This window comes from Phacochoerus africanus, chromosome X, assembly GCF_016906955.1.
Source record: "Phacochoerus africanus isolate WHEZ1 chromosome X, ROS_Pafr_v1, whole genome shotgun sequence".
Classification (NCBI taxonomy): domain Eukaryota; kingdom Metazoa; phylum Chordata; class Mammalia; order Artiodactyla; family Suidae; genus Phacochoerus; species Phacochoerus africanus.
In genome coordinates, this window is record NC_062560.1 from 93,139,292 (window position 1) to 93,159,598 (window position 20,307).

Below are 20,307 nucleotides of genomic sequence, written 5' to 3' on the forward strand. Positions count from 1 at the left end.
TCACCCTGTAGTTTTGATGTACATTTACCTGATTGCTGATGGTGTTAGGTATCTTTTTATGTGCTAATTGGAGATTTGTATAACTCTTTTGGCGAAATGTCTATTTAGATCTTTTGCCCCCCCCCCCCCTTTTTGGTCTTTTTGCCATTTCTAGGGCCTCTCCCGCGGCATATGGAGTTCCCAGGCTAGGGGTCCAGTCGGAGCTGTAGCTGCTGGCCTACACCAGAGTCACAGGAACACGGGATCCAAGCCAAGTCTGCAACCTACACCACAGCTCACGGCAACGCCAGATCCTTAACCCACTAAGCAAGGCCAGGGATTGAACCCACAACCTTGTGGTTCCTAGTCGGATTCATTAACCACTGCACCATGACTTGAACTCCTGCCCATTTTTTATTTAAGGCGTTTGCTAATAAGTTAATGTTATAAGAATTCTTTATATATTCTGGATACAAGTCCCTTATTATATACATGATTTACAAATATATTTCCCATTCTCTGTGTTTTGTTTTTTTTTTTTTCATTTTCATGATAGTGTTCTTTGAAGCTCAATGCTTTTTAATTTTGAGAAAAATTTTTAAAATTCCCGTCATGGCGCAGTGGTTAACGAATCTATGAACCATGAGGTGGCAGGTTCGATCCCTGGCCTTGCTCAGTGGGTTAAGGGTCCGGAGTTGCCGTGAGCTGTGGTGTAGGTCGCAGATGCGGCCCGGATCCTGCGTTGCTGTGGGTGTGGCATAGGCTGGTGGCTACAGCTCCGATTCCACCCCTAGCCTGGGAACCTCCATATGCCGTGGGAGCGGCTCAATAAAAAGGCAAAAAGACAAATAAATAAATAAATAAATAAATAAATTTTAACAAAGACTTTGATTAGAATGTCAGAATCTGCAGAAAAATTTTGGAGTATTACCATCTTAGCAATGTTAAGTCTTCTAATCCATGAATATTTAATATGGATAGCTCATTTTCTTGTCTAATTGTCCTGTTTTGAACATCTAGGAAGATGTTGGAAAGAAGTGACAGAGTAGACATCCTTGTCTTTTTCCTGATGTTGTGGGGAAAGGATTAATTCTTTCACCATTAATTATAATGAGTGCTAAGTTTTTTTGTTTTTTTTTTTTTGTAAATGTCTTAATCAGCCTGAGGAAGTTCACTGCTATTCATTCTTATAGTGGTAGTAATGCTCCCTCTTTCATTCCTGATTTTATTTTATTTTATTTTTGGCCACACCCATAGGATGCAGAAGTTCTGGGGCCAGGGATCAAACCCAAGCATAGCAGTGACCATACCAAAAACTTAACTGCTAGGCTACCAGGGACTCCCTCATTCCTGATTTTAATAATTTGAATCATTCAATCAAAAAGTCTTAAAATCAAAACTCAATAACTTGAATCTCTTTTTTTCTTGGTAGTTGGTCAGTTTTATTGCTCTTAGAATCAACTTTTGGTTTCTTTGATTTTCTCTATTTTTCTTTTCTCCATTTTGTTAATTTCAGCTCACATATATATTATTTCCTGCTTACTCTTGCTTTAGGTTAGTTTGTTCTCTTTTCTAATGTGTAAACTTAGAAACTTAATTTATTGACTTGACTTCTTTTTTTAATATATGCCTTTCTTTTATAAATTTTCCTCTAAGCACAGTTTGAAAGGCATCTCCTATGTATTGCTATTTTGTGTTTTTATTTTCATTTATTTAAAGTGACTTCTGATATCTCTTGTGATTTCTCCTTGAACAAAAGGTTAATTAGGAAAAAGTTTATTTTCTCTCTTCTGAAAAACCCAAATTTCTTCCTGTTATTCATTTCTAATTTCATTGCATTGTCATAGGAAAATACACATTCTGTAGTTGCAATTCTCTTACATCTATTAAGGTTGATTTTATGGCTTAGCATATAATCTCTCCTGGAGAATGTTCTATGCATTCTTGAGAAGAATGTGAATTGTGTCCTTGTTGGGTAGAGTGTTGAATGGATGTCTGTTAGGTTTAGTTAGTTTATGCTGTTGTTCAAGTCCTCTATTTCCTCATTGATCTTCTGCCTTGCTATTTTATTCATTATTGAAAATGGGGTATTGAAGTATCCAACTATTGTTGAATTGTTGTTTTTTTGGTTTTTTGGTTTTTTCTGCTTTTTAGGGCCACACTTGTGGCATATGGGTAGGGGGTTGAATCAGAGCTATAGCTGCCAGCCTTCACCACAGCCACAGCAAAGTGGGATCCAAGCCATGTCTGTGACCTACGCCACAGCTCATGGCAACACTGGATCCTTAACCCACTGAATGAGGCCAGGGATTGAACCCGCATCCTCATGGAAACTAGTTGGATTCGTTCTGCTGAGCCATGACAGAAACTCCCTTTGTTTACTTGTCACTTGTCAGTTTTCACGTCAAGTATTTTGAAGCTCTATTGTTAGGTGCATCTATGATTCTACTTGTTGTATCTTCCTAGTCAATTGACACTTTTATCATTATAAAATGTCCCTTTTTATCTCTAGTGGTAATTTTTATATTATCAGATGTTTTGTCTGATAGTAGTATATCCTTTACAATTTCCTTATGGTGGCTTAGTCAGTTTACATTGCTTTAAAAAATACCACAAATTTGGTGGCTTATAAACAACACAAATATATTTCTCACAGTTTTGGAAGGTGGAATTTCTTTTTTTTTTTTTTTCTTTTCTTTTTAGGGCCACACCTGCAGCATATGGAAGTTCCAGTCTAAGGGTTGAATTGGAGCTGCAGCTGCCAGCCTATGCCACAGCCACAGCAACACAAGACCTATACCACAGCTCACGCCATTATCAGATCCTCAACCCATTGAGAAATTGAACCTGCCTCCTCATGGATACTGATTGGGTTTGTAACTCATTGAGCTACAATGGGAACTCCCTGGAAGGTGGAATTTTGATATCAAGCTACCAGCATGGTTGGGTTCTGGTTAGAGCCCACGTCTGGGTTGTGGACTGCTGACTTCTTTTATCCTCATATGACAGAAAGAGAGCCAGGTAGCTCTTTGGCTTCTTATTAGGACACTAATCCTCTTCATGAGGGCCATACCCTCATTATATAATTATCCCCCCCCCCCCAAAAAAAAAGGCTAACCTCTAAATACCCTTAACATTGGGATTTGAATTTCAATATAAGAATTTGTGGCAATGGAGAGCAAACATTCAGCCCCTTTCTGTTGCTGTTGGTACAATTATTTTATTTCCATTTTTTTACATTCAAACTTTTCATATATATTGATCTAATGCATTCTCCTGTAGACATATTGGATCTTGCTTTTTTAATATACTCTAAAAATCTGAATTCTGATTGGCTTAAGTCATTCACATTCAATGTTATTATTGATACTGGATTTTATCTGACACTTTAATTTTTGTTTTCTGTATTGCTCATGTATTTTGTTGTTTTCTTCTTTTAATCGTTTATAACCTTTTTATTGAGTGAATATTTTCTAGTTAAATACTTTCTTTAGGGATTTTCTTCACTGTTTTATCTTTTCTTTCTTTCTTTCTTTTTTTTTTTTTGTCTTTTTGCCTTTTCTAGGGCTGCTTCCCGCGGCATATGTTGGTTCCCAGACTAGGGGTCTAATCGGAGCTGTAGCCGCCGCTTCGCCAGAGCCACAGCAGTGCGGGATCGGAGCCGGGTCTGTGACCTACACGACAGCTCATGGCAATGCCAGATCCTTAACCCACTGAGCGAGGCCAGGGATGGAACCCATAACCTCATGGTTCCTAGTTGGATTTGTTAACCACTGTGCAACAACGGGAACTCCCTGTTTTTTAAATTTGTTTCCTTTAATGTTTTCTCTAAGGCTTACCGTGGATATCATAACCTATTAGAATGTACTTAAGCTATAGCAACTTAATTCTGGTAAAATATAGAAATATACCTATGGGCTCTAGTCCCTTTTCCTTCTGTTGTTATACTTATTTTACCAATAAATGTTCCAAACTTAAAAATATATTGTAGTTAGAATGTCACATAACTTTATGACTTTAAAGAAACTGAGAAAAAAAGGAGAGGAAGTGTATATTTATAGTTTGTTATAATGAACTTCTTTTTTAAAATTTCTGGGTCTTTTGTTACTGTGAATTCAAATTATTATCTGTTGTAAATTTCTTAGTTCAATACTTTGCTCTCATAACCTACTTTGTTATGTTAAAATTATTTTACGTTTCTATGTTACAGCCCCAACAGGGCCATCCATATGTTTTCTATAGTCACTTTTTAAGTCGGTTAAGAGAAAAAAAATACAGAAATATGCATTTTCACTGTCTTTTACAATTGCATATTTATGTTTACCAGAACTCTTTTTTTTTTTCTGTATGGCTTCATATTATTTTCTGGCTTCACTTGTTTTCCACATGAACAGTTTCCTGTAGTATTTTTTGCAAAGCAAGTCTGGTAGCTATAAAATCTTTCTGTTTTAGTTTATCTGAAAATCCCTTTGTTTCACCCTTGTATTTCAATGATATCTTTGTTGGATTTTAAGTTTCTTGGTAGACAGTTCTTCTCTTTGAGCATTTTTTTTTTTTTTTTTTTTTTTTTTGCTTTTTAGGGCACCGCACCTATGGCATATGGAAGTTCCCGGGCTAGGGGTCGAATCAGAGCTGTAGCTGCCAGTCTTCACCACAGCCACAGCAACATGGGATCCGAGCTGCATCTGTGACCTACACCACAGCTCATGGCAATGCCAGGTCTTTAACCCAGTGAGCTAGACCAAGGATCAAACCCGCATCCACTGCCTTCTGGCTGTCATTGTCTCTGAGGTTATTTGTTAATCTTTCTGGGATACTCTCTTTATGTTGTTCAGCTGCATAATTGCTATCAATCTATCTTAAAGTTCATTGATTATTTCTTCTGCCAGTTAAAATAGACTGTTGAACTCCTCTAGTGAATTCTTCATTTTAGTTTCTTTTCAATTCCAGAATTTCATTTGTTCTTTTAAATTATGTTTCTTTATTGATATTATCTATTATATCTTCCTTTACTTCTTTAAACATTGTTTCCTTTCATGATTTGAGCTTATTTATATAGTGACTGCTTTGATGTTTTTGTGAACTAACTTCAATATTTGGGTCCTCTGAAAGACAGTTTCTATTTCTTGCTTTTTTTCCTGTATATGAGACAAACTTTCCTCTTTCTTTACATGCCTCATAATTTTTTGTTGAAGTGTGGACATTTTAGATAATGTATTGTAGCCAGTCTGAATACTAATTCTCTTGCTCTCCAAGGCCTGTATGCTTGTTCATTTGCTTAATGAGTTTGCTAGACTATTTTAGTGAAATCTATTTTCCCCACACTATGCAGCCTCTGATGTCATTACCAAAAGGTTGCAACCTTGGACCTGTTCACAGTCATATTGGTATGACTGCTTTTATGGTGGTTCTCTTTGATTATTTTTTCCCTCCTGTCTCTGTTAAGGCGATTACCTCTGTCAGTATCTCATCCGACTGTTAACCTTCACTGATGACTTACTAATGGCTCTGTGGTTGTTGACAGAGTCATTGGGCTTGAGTTGCCCCATATTTTGACAAAGTTACGTTTGACCCTCTTTCAGTGGTAATCTTTGAGGCCAAACTTTGAGACTTGCTCCAATCTCAAAGTTGCTCTTATCTGTCTCTTTCTCCACTTTTCTCTAGTAATCTGTGGCAGATTTATGGTTTGGCTTGTTCTTGTGGAGCAACCTGCCTCCTCTTAATTGCTTGCGAACAAAGTTTCTGTTGTTTCGGAGAGTGTCCTTGGGCTTGAACTTTTCCATACTCTGTCCCATGTAAAGTCAGGTCCCTCACGGAGACCTTAGAGCTCTCTGTTTTTATATCCCTTCTCCCTCCAACTGACCTTCTTCCCTGGGCAAAATCTGTGACTCTTCAGAGCCGGGGGCAGGAGTGACACTCTGAGAGTGACACCCTGCTTTGTGAGTAGGGCAATAAGAACAGTAACATCTGATCTTCTCAGCTTGCTTCCACTCGCAACAGCCTTTGCTCTGTGAGTGAGCTAGTTTTAGGGCCTTCAGGTCCAGTACTCTCAGCCTGCTGTGATTGGGGTAGGTGTTTTGTCTTATGAGTTGGGGCTGTGTAGAAGATAAGAATTATAGAATTCCTAACTATTCTTGCTTGGAAAAGAGCTTTTGCAACTTGGAACTTGGCAAGTTGGAGAATGAGAAATGGTGACCTGTTCCTCCCAGCAAGATGCTGTAGTGCTCACCTGGGAACTGGAGGGAGAAGTAGTTCAGAGTTCATATCTGCTCCCACCTTGTGTGGAACTTTCACTGAGTTGAGCAGTGGGTAGCGGGGAGCAGGGCGGGGGGGGGGGGAGAGGAAGGAAGTGGGTCCTGGGTAAATTGCCATAGATTCTTGCTGTCCATACTGAGATTTAATAAATTGTATCAAATAAGCGTTCTTTCATTTGCTGTAGGTTTTCCAGACAATATCAGATACTTAATTTTTTTTTCCTAGATTTCACAATTTGTTTTATTAGGGGGATGGTCCACCGAAGTCTTCAAGCTGTCCTTTACAAAGTCATCTATCTCTCCCATGCCATGTCACTGGCTTTTTTAATAGTCCATGCTAATTCTCTCGCTCGCTCGCTCTCTCTCTCTCTTTTTTTTTTTTTTTTTTTTTTTTTTTAGTCATACCCACTGCATATGGAAGTTCCTGGGCCAGGGATGGAACCTGCACCACAGCAACTGCAGCTGCTGTGGTGATGATGCTGGATCCTTATCCTGATGAGCCACAAGAGAATTCTTCCTTATCTTTTTATAATATACCATATTCCATTTTTTTTTCTGGTTATTTCCTCACATGGTGTCATTTTACACTTATTTGAACTTAATGTGAATGCTGATATATTTCTTTTATTTGTATTGCCTCTTCTAAGATAGAACTTTCTGTCCCTGGCTCTCTTTTAAGGTTTATCCTAGAAATGAGAATTCCTAGGTTATATGCTGATTTTATCTAAGTCTAAATTAATCAATGCCCATATTTGTTTTTTACACAGTTATAAGAACCTTAGAGTAGTTTTAACTTTACTCATCTTCTCTTGACTTGCATTGTATTTTGGCCATTTTTCTTTTAGTACTGTTTTTGAACCCTGCACCTATTTTTATAATTGTAATTTTGTAGTTAGTATTTATTTATATTCAACCACAAATTTATTATTTTTTGTCTTTTTAGGTTCACACCCATGGCATATGGAGGCTCGCAGGCTCAGGGTCAAATTGGAGCTACAACTGCCAGCCTACATCACAGCCACAGCAACGTGGGATCCGAGCTGCATCTGCAACCTTCACTACAGCTCATGGTGACGCCGGATCCTTAACCCACTGAGCAAGGCCAGGGATCGAACCCTCAACCTCATGGTTCTTAGTCGGATTCGTTAACCACTGCACCACGACAGGAACTCCTATTGATGCTTTTAAGGTCTTTTGTTTTTTTGGTTTTATGTTTTGAGGTTACACTATTTTGCATCTATTTAGGGTTTTATTTTTCTTCCATTAGATCTGTTGGACTACTTGAATCACAGATACCTTGAATTATTTCCTAAAAATTTTCTGCCATCATCTCTAATTATTGCCTCTGCTCCATTCCTTCTTTCACCTCTTTTTCTATAACCCAGACTACCTGTTTTCCACACTTCCTTACTCTTTCTTCCATGTCTCTTAACTATTTCACATTTTCCGTGTTTTTCTCTTTGTTACATTATAATTTCTTTTCACCTTGTGTGTTTTAAATTTACTAAGTCTCTCTTTGGTAGTATCTAGTCTGCTGTGCAGCTCATCCGTTGAGTTTTAAATTTCATAGTTTTTACTTTTAGAATTTATGTTATATTCCAATTCAGCTGTGTTATTTTTTTTTTACATTTCCTGATCCATTTATTATCTTCAAGTTTAAAAATTTTAATAATTATAAAAATGGTCATATACTTTGTATCTAATAATTCTACTATTTGAATCTTTGCTAGTTTCTGCTGTGAGATGGTCTCCTTGTTTTTGCTTATAGTATTTTGTTTCATTGTATGCTTAATGATTTTTTGAACAGGATAGCTTATTTTCCTTTCAAAAAGTTTTTTTTTTCAATTCTTTGAAGTTTAATATGAAGGTCTGCTCTTCTATGTAAAATACATATGTATTTCTGCCCCACCTCTAGGAAGTCAAAGTAGTTTGAGTCTACTCTAAACAAATTTGCAGTTTGAGGTTAGTGGGCTACCCAGCTAAATGTTAATTTCCATTACAAATCCTTATGGGGGCTGGCTTGTGGTTATAGTTTCTCAAGGATCTTTTTCCCCTGTACTTCTATTTTGAGAGCCAATATATATTTCCCATAAAATTTCCTGGGGTTATTTTATAGCTGATACTTTCTTATACTGTTAGACAGGAATCTCAAGTTCTTGGAGTATAGTGAATGCCCTCAGAGCAAAAGTCAGTTTACTGGGGTTTTTCATCCTTAAGGTTTTGGCCTGATTAATCCTATTGTGCTTTGCATTGAGGTTTTAAAAATATTTTTACATATTTTTCAAGCAAAAAAACTTTTTTTTTAGGTAGGCATGTCAGTCTCGATACCTAATGCCATTACTGGGGTGTTATTTCTCTATGCCATTATTTTGTAGTATGTATCTTGGACTTCCTGAATCAGAGTCACTTACAGATGTTTAGTAAAATCTTAGATTCTGGTAGCCAACCTCAAGCTTCCTGAAACAAAATCTTTAGGATGCTAGTATCTGAATTTTTGTGAGATTCTGTATGTAATGTTAATGCATATAGAAGTTTGCATTTATTTGTACTTTTAATTTCATATCTGATTTTTAAAAATTTTAGCAGCCTGAGATCTAAATTTAGTGCTTTCTATGTTTGTCCTAGCATCATATGTTGAGCAGTACGTTATTTTCACATCTGTTTCGTATGCCAGCTTTTATAATATAGTAAGTGTGTGTGTGTGTTTAGATCTGTTTCAGGCCTTTGTATTTTGTTTCAAAGAGCTTCCCATTCTTTGAGTAATACCATACTGTTTTAATTATTGTATCTCCATGATGTGTTTTATTATGATAATAAAAATATCTCTTATTTTTTTATTATTTTTTCCCACACTAAAAAGTTTAAAACATAACTATGGTTCCATCAGTTTTCTTGCTTTTCAGTTTTCAGGTGACTTTGTAGAATTAAATAGTTTTTTCACATTTTTTTGAAAAAAATTTTTTGTGCTTCTCCTTTACTATACTTCTTTTCATTATGGCCTTAAGAAGTCCTTTAGACTAAGGTACTTAGTTTTTGTTTTACCTGACTCATTGTTCACAAAAATTTGTGTTTTAATATTATTGCTTTGCATGGCCATTTTACCTCTAGATATATTTCTGCCCATTAAAAAATGTTGACGTGGACCTATTTACCTTCTCTCCATAGCCATTTTAAACACTCCCAGGCTCAAGGGAACTCTCTTAAGTTTGATAACTCTTGTTGATTGTACAACTCATTTTCACTTGATAAATTCTACTGAATCACAGACAGTAAAAGTTGGAAGCTACCTAAAGATGTCATATTGTCTATTTTTATCATTTTACCAAAGAGAATCCTGAATCCTAGCGTAATGGAATCACTTATATATAGTCATCTGGTGAATAAATTCCTGAGGTAAAATCAGGATGTGTTTCTTGTATTTTAGAGCTTTTTCTCTAACTATTATCTGTTGTATTATTATTCTGTTGTATTTAAGTATTATTTTCATTTATTTTGGGGCTAATTTGTTTGGTTTTTGTTAGATTGGAAGTTCTTAAAGGCAGCACCTAATTTTTTCTACAGCTCATACCCCCAGTATTTTGCTTGGTACTTATTAAGCACCTAATCAGTATTAATAGGTGTTGGTAAAAAACAAGTTGTTCCATTAAAGAGATGTCAAATTGGGGCTATTTCTTTGTAGGTGTCATGGTTATAACTGTATGAAAAGTGGCATCTAGTGGTTGGTTTGTGTATTACATTTGCTTTTTTTTTTTTCTTGATCTGTGTGTATCACTTATTATCATAACCTAGGTGGAATAAATAGATTATAAATTAAATTTTCAAATTTAATTCAAGCAAATTTTTATGTAATTACCAAAAGTTTTAAGTAGTGACCTTTCTAAAATATAACTACATGTTAATAAAGAAGTGTAAGAAGTTGTAGTTAGTAATTTTTAGAAAAACTGTAAAATCACTTCAGAAATGACACGCAGGAGTATTTAGAGTTTTGTTTGTTTATAACTTAAAGTAGGAGTTGGATATTGATGGATACTGAAAGGTGAGAAAAATAAAGGCAAATCATATAGAATCTTTTCCATATTAAACAACTCCTATTAAGCTATTGTTTTGCATTATTCTCAGGAACTTAATTTGTATTTTAAAAATGTAGAACTCCTAAAAAAGAATGGATATATGCATATGTATAACTGATTCACCTTTCTGTAAACCTGAAGCATTAAGACATCTATATCCCAATAAAATTTTTAGATCTCTTTCAAATTTTTTTTTGTTTTTTATTTTTTTAAATTCATAATCATTGATTTACAAAATTTTGTAAGTTTCAGGTGGATAACCTAATGATTCACATTTTTAAAAGATTATACTCCATTTATAATTATTATAAAATATTGGCTATATTCCCTGTGCTGTATAATAGAACCTTGTAGCTTATTTTTTTATGCACAGTAATTTGTACTTCTTAATCTCTTACCCCTGTCTTGCCCCCCCTCCACTGCTAACCACTAATTTGTGTTCTGTATTTGTGTGTCTGTTTCATTTCTGTTATATTCACTAGTTTGTTGTCTTTCTTAGATTCCACATGTAAGTGATTATAGTATGTTATATATGTCGTATATAACACATGTATAAGATACAGTACCTACATAAAAAGATCGAACTCTTAATGAAAGATGAAAATGGCAAGTTACACCATCTTTTACTTATGACACCCCAAAAGTATGCAAACATATTTACATATAAAACGCAGACATACATTTTAAAGTCGAATGTTAATTTTTCTCAGATTTATTGCCATCTTGGGTTATCACTATCCTTTACTCCTCCATTAATGCATGTAATTGAGTGTTGATAATATGCACAATATAACTCAGTGAATATAGCCATTCTTGTGAATCAGTATTTTCTAAAATTTGAGTTTTACTTTGGAATCTAGAATCCATGTTTGCACAAAATACTGTTATATATCTTACCCTCTGTTCCAGACATACTGTAATATAATTTTAGTGTATGAGATTATCCTTCCCATTAGAGAGCAGTGATGTACTGTCTTTGTATCTCTACCTGCACCTAATATAACAAAGTGGCTGGCACATAGCAAGTGATCAATAATTAGTTTTTTGTTGAATTCATTATATATTTTGGAAGGAGCTGTGCCTTACTCATTTTTAGCGCCTAACAAGTTTTCTGGCTGCTAATAATGCTGAATTCATGTTTGATGAGTAAGTCTGAATAAGTCTGTTTAACCTGTATTGTACATGACATGTATATAACAATACTAAAGCCAGAGTGTATAGCCTAATCATCTATGTATAATCAATAATGGCTACGTGAAAGACTTCTAGTTAGAAATGTCAAGTGCACATCTTTTTACTGAAATAGCCTCTTGCAATATGAGAGATTCCTCCCAACATCAAGCCATTATTGTTTGCTCTTACATTCAAGAAAAGGCGTTTCATCATGAGGGTGATTTCTAGTTGTGGCTGACTAGGTTAGCCGGTTCTAACTAGCAGGATGAGATTAATACTTTGATAAGGTTAGGGGAAGGTACTCTAGTAGTGATTGGAGTAAAGGAATGTGTGAACTGTCGGGAAGGAGGCTATGGTGCATTTAAAGTCATATGCTCCCAAGGCTGACCATTGATGAACATGATTTGGTATTTACATCACATAAAGATTTCTCTCATTTGATGAGAAGTATAACCCCTTATTGTACATAAATGCTGAGCTATCTCCATATATTAAATTAATTACCATTTGTTTTTCTAAGCAGTTCAGCTTCATGCCAGAGTCAAGGATAGTTCTGGATGGTGGACGTCATCTGTTGTTTTCTTGTCCTCTAGGTTCTTATTTTAGAGGAGGAAATTTTTCTGGCTTCAGGACTTCAGTTCCTAATATGAGCGAATAAACTTGTTAGTAGTGATTATTTAGGACACCTGGGCTGTGGGAACAGCACTGTGGTAAAGCTTGTCGCTGTTAGACACTGAGTTACTAGTGATGAAAGCGTGGAAGCAAAGAAAATAAAGGTGGTACAAGGTAGTATTACGCATTTTATGCTCCGCGATTGCTCATGAATGCAAATAAGTAAGGGACTTCAAGGAGTAGGCATCCTTGGCTAGTTGCCAAGGTCTTTGCTAATATAGATTGAGAGGTAATTTCTTCCAAGTGATGTTAGGAGAGAAAAAGAAGTCCTAAGAGCTGCTAATCATACTTCAGGGAAGTTTTAGGGATTTTGTTTTCATTTGTAAAAAGACACTTTTTTTCCACCGGCAAACTGTAAAAATTCTGTTTTCTCATTTTGAAAAGTTCAAACAGACATGTATACAATAAAAGATGAAAGCGTCCCCACACATTAGCATTGTTTACAATTTAGTATATATCCTTGCAGATATTTTTCTGGCCAGTTTTATCCATTTGGATTATTGAATTCCGTTGAGCTGTAAGTGAGAGGCTGGTTTTGAGGTTCATTTTTAATGATCGTCCCCCCACCTCTTTCTCTTCCTTATAGGCTTGCTCTGGGTGTTCTCCAGGATCAAAGTGTGACTGTGGTGGTATAAAAGGAGAAAAGGTAAGATATAAGATGAGCCTTAAAATCACTGACACATATGTATATATTTAAAACAGGGCTTCTAGAACCTCAGCATCTACGTAAATGAATTTTACTATATTGCTTATTTTAGATTGCTGGAAGGGTTAGACTGTATCTCAGAGATTAACAAACATATTCTATAAAAAGCCATACAGTAAATGTTTTAGGCTTTGTGGGCCACCTAGGGTCTCATATTTCCCTCCTTAAAAAAAATTAACCCTTTAAAAGCATAAAAGATTAGCTCGTGGACTATACTAAACAGGCTTCTGACTGCCATTGGCATGAGAGCGGCGGTTGGCCATCCTCAGATGAATCTGGTTGTAATCACTGAATGACTAGGCAAAAGAAGGCAAAAACACTTAAACCAACATTTATCAGGCTACTAATCTGTGCTAGATATCATACTAGGCGATTTCATGGATTTTTATCTAATCCATGTAAGTTAATGTTTGGTGCATTTCTATATTTCATCTCACTTTTTCCACAGCAGCATCCCTCTTATATAAATAGGATGATTACAAAGTAAATATTGGTGATGGTTAAATAGCATAAACCTAGCCACTATGAGTCAGTGACTGACACTGAAATTAGATTAAAAAAGGAATAGTAAATCGTGGCCTATAAAGAATTGTAGGAAAGTGATCTTTCTCCACTCTTTGGGGCTCAGTACATTTTTTTCCTGTTTTTTTTTGTTTGTTTGTTTTTTAAATGGCTACACCTGTGGCACATGGACATTCCCGGGCCAGGGATCAAATCTGAGCTGCGTCTGTGACCTGTGCCACAGTTGCAGTAATGCCAGATCTTTAACCCACTGCTCCAGGAATCGAATCCACAATGCCACAGAGACAAGTCAGATCATTTATTTACCCACTGCATCACAGTAGGAACTTCCTCAATAACTATTTTGAGTGAATCAGTGAATGTTACTAATATGAAAAGCTCAAGAGCACATTCTATTTAGGCACATCAAAGGTACGCTAGCATATTAATGTTACAGAATGCAAGTCCTATGCCCAGTGCATAGTGAGGCCAAACAATACCAAAACATTGGCGTTTGGAGCAGAGAAAGGTACATTGAAGGGCCATGCAAGGAGCTTGGGGTTTCTAAAGGCATGGGTCACCCAACTCCTTGCATGGCCCCGCAATAAACCTTTCTCTGTTCCGTATTCTGATGTTTCAGTTTATTTGGCCTCACTGTGCATAGAGCAAGTGGACTTGTGTTCCGTAATACTGCATCGGCTCTGGTCACTGGTATGGCATGAGTTTGATCCCTGACCCGGGAACTTTCACATGCCATGGGCTCAGCTGAAAAAAATCGTATTTAATAGTCCTGGAGTAAAGAAATCTGTGTGTTTTGAAATCCTATATCTCTAAGCTCTATTTAACTATTTAACCCACTTTCCTTCTAACAGAACACCTGTTGATAGTAACCGAAGAGTGTTTTACAGAACCCCTATTTGAATAACATTGGTTTGAGGGGAATAGTTGTACTAAAAGTACTTTCTGTGGTGGTAAAAAGACCAAGAGGGATTCATTTCTGATGACTTTTATTAGATTAACTCTTCTTGAGATAAGCAAACACCCTGGACAAAATATAACAGCTGTTTAATAGCACAGGAGCGTGACTAAAATAGGAAAAAGGCTGAGAGGATGCTACCTTTTAAAGAAGGGTAATACACTGGGCAAGTTTACACTTATGTGGCTTTTCTCCAGGGTGTGCCCTTCTGTGTGCATGGGAAAGGATGGCAGGAACCCAAGCAGAAAACCAGCCTTTAGTGGCTTGACAAATCAGAATTAAGGATGCTAGAATATCTGGAAAGTGATGGGTGATATGCTAGAATGGAGGGAGCCACAGAAGGGAGAGCCCAAAAGTCTCCTTGTAAATGTCACCCAAATACTTGGTTGAACCCTGAGCTTTGTATGTAAAGGGGAAGATTCATACAATTGAGCAAAAAGGAACAACTGAAAGGCTGCAGTAACTGAACATAAATTTAACTGCTGTCCATTGAAAGGAAAACAAACTTTTAAGTGTTAGTTCAGCTGGGTTAGCTATTTCCTAAAACAAAAGTTAATACTTTTAAGAGGGAGATAAAATAATCCAGGAAGTATACATAATAACTACAATGTCCAGTATACAGTTAAAACTTACTAGACCTGAGAAGTGACCCATAGTCAAGAAAAAGAAAACAATCAATGAAAACTAACTCTGAAATAATACTGATGTTAGAATTTTTAGACAAAGATTTAAAGCAGATGGGATAAATATATTTGTTGATTTAAGGAAAACTCTGCTAATAATGAGTGAACAGATAGAATCACAATAGAGCACTGGAAACTAAAAAAAAAGGAAATATACATTGAAATGTAAAATATAAGAAAAAACTATTCACCATTTGAGTTTTTAAAAGCACAGTGGAGAAGACTGAAGAAAGATGGATAAATAACTTTGGAAGCACACATTACCTGAAACTAATTAAATGAAACAAAATATGAGTAGCTCTGTATCTACTAAGGAAATTATTAAACTCTTTCCACACAAACATAAAAATTCCACTCCTGAGGTTTTTACTGGTGAAATATATGAAATGTTTTTATATAAGAGGAATATCAGTCTTGCATCAACTCAGAAAATGGAAGGATAAAAACTAGTGTCCCAACTAATTTTAGGAAACAAATATGCCCTATTACCCAAACCAGACCAAGACAAATTACAAAATCAAAAAACTATACCTTATTACCATAGATGCAGAAATGAGGAACAAAATTTTAGCAAATTAGATCCAATGGCATATAAAGTAGATAATGTGTTCTTGCCAAGTAGGGCTTATGCAATGAATGCATAGTTGGTTTGAGTTATAGTTTTTGAATTATAATTTTGTCTGCATAGATACCCAGGGGCAAGATTGCTGGATCATAATGGTAGTTCTTTTTTAAAAAACAAAACAACAACAACAAAAACCATGTTCTTTAATTTCTACAGGACCTAGTCTATTTTGCTCAAATTTCTTTTTTGGGGGGGTTTATTTTTCTATTATAGTTGATTTATTTTGTTCTGTCAATTTTTGCTATATACACACACATACACACAAACACATTCTTTTTCTCATGTTATCTTCCATCATTTTCCATCACAAGTCACTAGATATAGTTCCCTGTGCTATACATATGGTAGTTCTATATTTAGAGGTATGAAGTACCTCCATGCCATTTTCCATAGTGGTTGTACCAGTTGACATTCTCCACACTCTGTAGGAGAGTTCCCTTTTCTCCACACCATTTCCAGCATTTGTTATTTGTAGACTTATTAATGATAGCCATTCTGGCAGGTAGTTTTGATTTGCATTTCTCTAATAATTTGCAATGTTGAATATCTTTTAATGTGCCTGTTGGCCATATGTATATCTTCTATGGAGAAATGTCTATTTAGGTATTCTGCCTACTTTTCAATTGGACTATTTGTTTTCTTTTCTTGTTGTTGAGTTGCATGAGTTGTTTGTATATTTTGGACATTTGACTCTAACCCTAACCCTATAATTCAAAAAGATGCATGCATACGTACATTCCCAGCTGCACTATTCACCATAGCCAAGACATGGATACAACATAAACGTTTATGGACAGCTGAATAGATTACAAAGATATGGTACATATTTGCAGTGGAATATTATTCAAAATACAAAAAAGAATGAAATAATGCCATTTGCAACAACATGGATGCAGCTAGAGATTCTCATACTAAGTGAAGTAAGTCAGAGAAAGACAAACACCATATGATATCACTTCTATGTGGAATCTAAAATATGGCACAAATGGACTTATCCACATAGATAGACCACATAGATATAGATAGATACTATCTACATAGATAGACATAATAGACATGTACATAGAGAACAGATTTGTAGTTACCTAGGGGGAAGAGGGAAGGAGTGGGATGGACTGGAAGTTTCGAGTTGGTAGATGCAAACAATTATATTAAGAATGGATAGGAGTTCCCGTCGTGGCACAGTGGTTAACGAATCCGACTAGGAACCATGAGGTTGCGGGTTCGATCCCTGCCCCTGCTCAGTGGGTTAACGATCCGGCGTTGCTGTGAGCTGTGGTGTAGGTTGCAGACGCGGCTCGGATCCCGCGTTGCTGTGGCTCTGGCGTAGGCCGGTGGCTACAGCTCCGATTCAACCCCTAGCCTGGGAACCTCCATATGCCGCGGGAGCGGCCCAAAGAAATAGCAAAAAGACCAAAAAAAAAAAAAAAAAGAATGGATAGGCAGTCAGGTCCTACTATATAACAAAGGGAACTATAACCAATCTCTTGAGATAGACCATGATGAAAGATAATATTAAAAAAGAATATCTATATACGTATAACTGAGTCACTTTGCTGTTTAGCACAAATTAGCACAACATTGTAAATCAACTATACTTTAATAAGAATAAAAATTTTTAAATGTAATTCCCTGCATTAAAAAGCTAAAAATTTTTAAAATAATCCACTATATAATTATCTCAAAGATGCAGAGAAAGTATTTACCAAAATTCATCATCCATTTCTGATAAAAACTCTCAGCAAACCAGGAATAGAACAGATTTCCTTGACCTTAAGGGGCATCTACAAAACCCCTCTAGATAAATTTACATTCAATGGAGAAAGACTACATTCCTTTCTTCAAAGATCAGGAGAGTATCTGCTCTCACCATTTCTATTAAACATTGCCAGTGCAGTAAGATAAGAAAAAGAAAAAGCATCCAAACTGGAAGGAAGATGTAAAATTGTCTCTCTTTTTATTTTTTGTGGGTGAACAATACTAAAATGCTTTAAAACTTGTGAGTGTGGAAAGATCACAGAATAAACAAAACCAATAAGATAAGATCAATAAACAAAAATCAGGTTATATTTCTATATTCTAACAATGAAAATTAGGAAATTGGAATTATACAAATTCCCTTTGCAAGAGCATTAAAAATTTGGGAGCTTCCACTGTGCTACAATAGGTTAAGAATCCAACTGCAATGGCTCGGGCTGCTGATGAAGTGTAGGTTCAATCCTGGCCCAGCACAATGGATTAAAGGATCCGACCTTAACACCAACAATATGATGCACAAGAGAAAAGGCTAATAAATTACATTTCATCAAAATTAAGAACTTAATCCTTTCCTGAAGATACTGTTAAGAGAATGAAATGTCGTACCACAATCTAGTGGAAAATATTTACAAATCATATATCTGATAAGAATCTTAAAACCAGAATATATAAACAGATCTCAAAGATAAATAATAAACATCCCTAAATAAAAATAAATAAGCAAAATTTCAAAAGATTTTAAGACTCTTCCTAAAAGAAGATACATAGATGGAAAATAAACACATGGAAATTTACTCAACATTATTAGTCAAATATATAATAAAGCCATTATGAGATACCACCATAAACCTATTAGAATGTGTAAATATTAAAATATAACCATACCAAATATAAACAATGATGTGGAGCAACTGGTGTAAATCTAGAATGATGCAAACAAATACTTTGGAAAATAGCTTGACAGTTTTTTCAAAAGGTAAACATAAACCTGTCATATGACTGTCCATTCCTAGACAGTTAGCCATGAGAAATGAAAGCATATGTCGATACAATACTTGGACCTGAGTTCATGGTAGCTTTATTTGTAATAGCCAGAAATAGGAAACAACTTAACTGCCTTTTTTAAATTTTTGGCCGTACCTTTTGCATGCAGACGTTCCCAGGCCAGGGATTGAGTCCGAGCCACAACAGTGACCACGGCAAATCTTTAACCACTAGGCCACCAGGAAACTCCTCAACTGCCTTTTTAACAGGTGGATGAATCAACAGATTCTAATACAGCTGACCCTTGAGCAACAAAAATTTAAACTATGTGGGTCAGTAAATGCATACTAAAATACTGTGCAGTCTGCAGTTGGCTTAATCACAGATGCAGAACTGTGGAATTGGTGTGCTGACTAGAAAGTTATACTCAAATTTTTAACTGTGCAGGAGTCAGTTTTCCTGACCCCTGCATTGCTCAAGGGTCAAATATATATATTATGCAATGGAATACTACTTGGCAATACAAAGGAATGAACTATTGACACACCTCTAAATTTCAAAATATTTATGCTGGGTGAAAATTTATACAAAAGAGTATATTCTGTATAATTGCAGTAATATAAAATTCCAGAAAGTGCAAATTAGTTTATGGTGCTAGAAAGCAAATCAGTTACTGACTAGGGGTATAGATAGAGGTATTATAAAGGAGGACCAGGAAATTAAAAAAAAACTATTCATAATGTTCACATTAATTTGTTGTTTTTAGTTAAAATTTTATTTTTTAGAGCAATTTTAAGTTCACAGAGAAATTGAAAAAGAGATACATATTTCCCATATATTACCTGCCACCACACATAAATACACATATAGCCTCCCTGACTATCAGCATCCCCCACCAGTTGGTGAACCTACATTGATAGGTCATTATCACCCAAAGTTTATAGTTTACCTTAGAGTTAACTCTTGGTCTTATACTTTCTGTGTGTTTGGACAAATATACAATGACAGGTATCCATCATTATGTTGTTATTATACACAGTATTTTCACTGCCCTAAAAAATACTCTGTGCTCCACCTAGTCATCTCTCCCACCTCTACCCCCTGGCAACCACTGATCTTTTTACTATCTCCATAATTTTGTCTTTCCCAGAAACTTCGTAGAAGTATTTGGTATGCAGCCTTTACAGACTGATTTCTTTCACTTAGTAATATGCACGTAAACTTCCTTCATGTCTTTTCATGACTCGATAGCTTGTTTCTTTCTATGCTGAATAATATACCATTGTCTAGATGCACCACAGTTGATGCATTAACCTACCGAAAGACATCTTGCTTGCTTCGCAAGTTTGGCAGTTATGAATAAAGCTGCTGTAAATATCTGCATGCAGGTTTTGGGGGTGCACATAAATGTTAAAGTCCTTTGGGTAAATACCAGGGAACATGATTTCTGGATTGTGTGTTAAGAGTATGTTTAGTTTTGTAAGAAACTGCCAAGTTATTTTTCAAAGTGGCCGTACCATTTTGCATTCCACCACCAATGAATGAGAGTTCCTGTTGCTCCACATCCTTGTCAGCATTTGGTATTGTCAGTGATTTTGACTATTCTAATGGATGTGTAGAGATATTTCATTTTTTTTTAATTTGCCTTTCCCCACGGCATATGATGTGAAATATCTTTTCATATGCTTATTTTCCCTCTGCATATCCTTTTTAGTGAAGTGTCTGTTAAAATCTTTGGCTTATTCTTAAATCAAGTTGCTAATTTTTTCACTTTTGAGTTTTAAGAGTTCTTTGTCTATCTTGGATAACAGTCCTTTATCAGATATGTCTTTTGCAAATATTCTGTCCGAGTCTGTGGCTTGTCTTCTCATTCCCTTGACATTGTCTTTGCAAAGCAGGAGTTTTTTTTTTATTTTCATAAAGTCC

At 35.7% G+C, this 20,307-nt stretch overlaps 1 protein-coding gene across 4 annotated transcripts in view; it reads left to right on the plus strand.

The window, feature by feature from the left end:
- Positions 1-20,307, plus strand: part of COL4A5 (collagen type IV alpha 5 chain) — a 224,677-nt gene that overhangs the window by 79,254 nt on the left and 125,116 nt on the right. For all 4 annotated transcript variants that reach the window (XM_047764670.1, XM_047764671.1, XM_047764669.1 and 1 more), the window contains exon 2: positions 12,735-12,794. In XM_047764670.1, the coding sequence (XP_047620626.1) occupies positions 12,735-12,794 (60 nt within the window). The remainder of the gene's footprint in view (positions 1-12,734; positions 12,795-20,307) is intronic.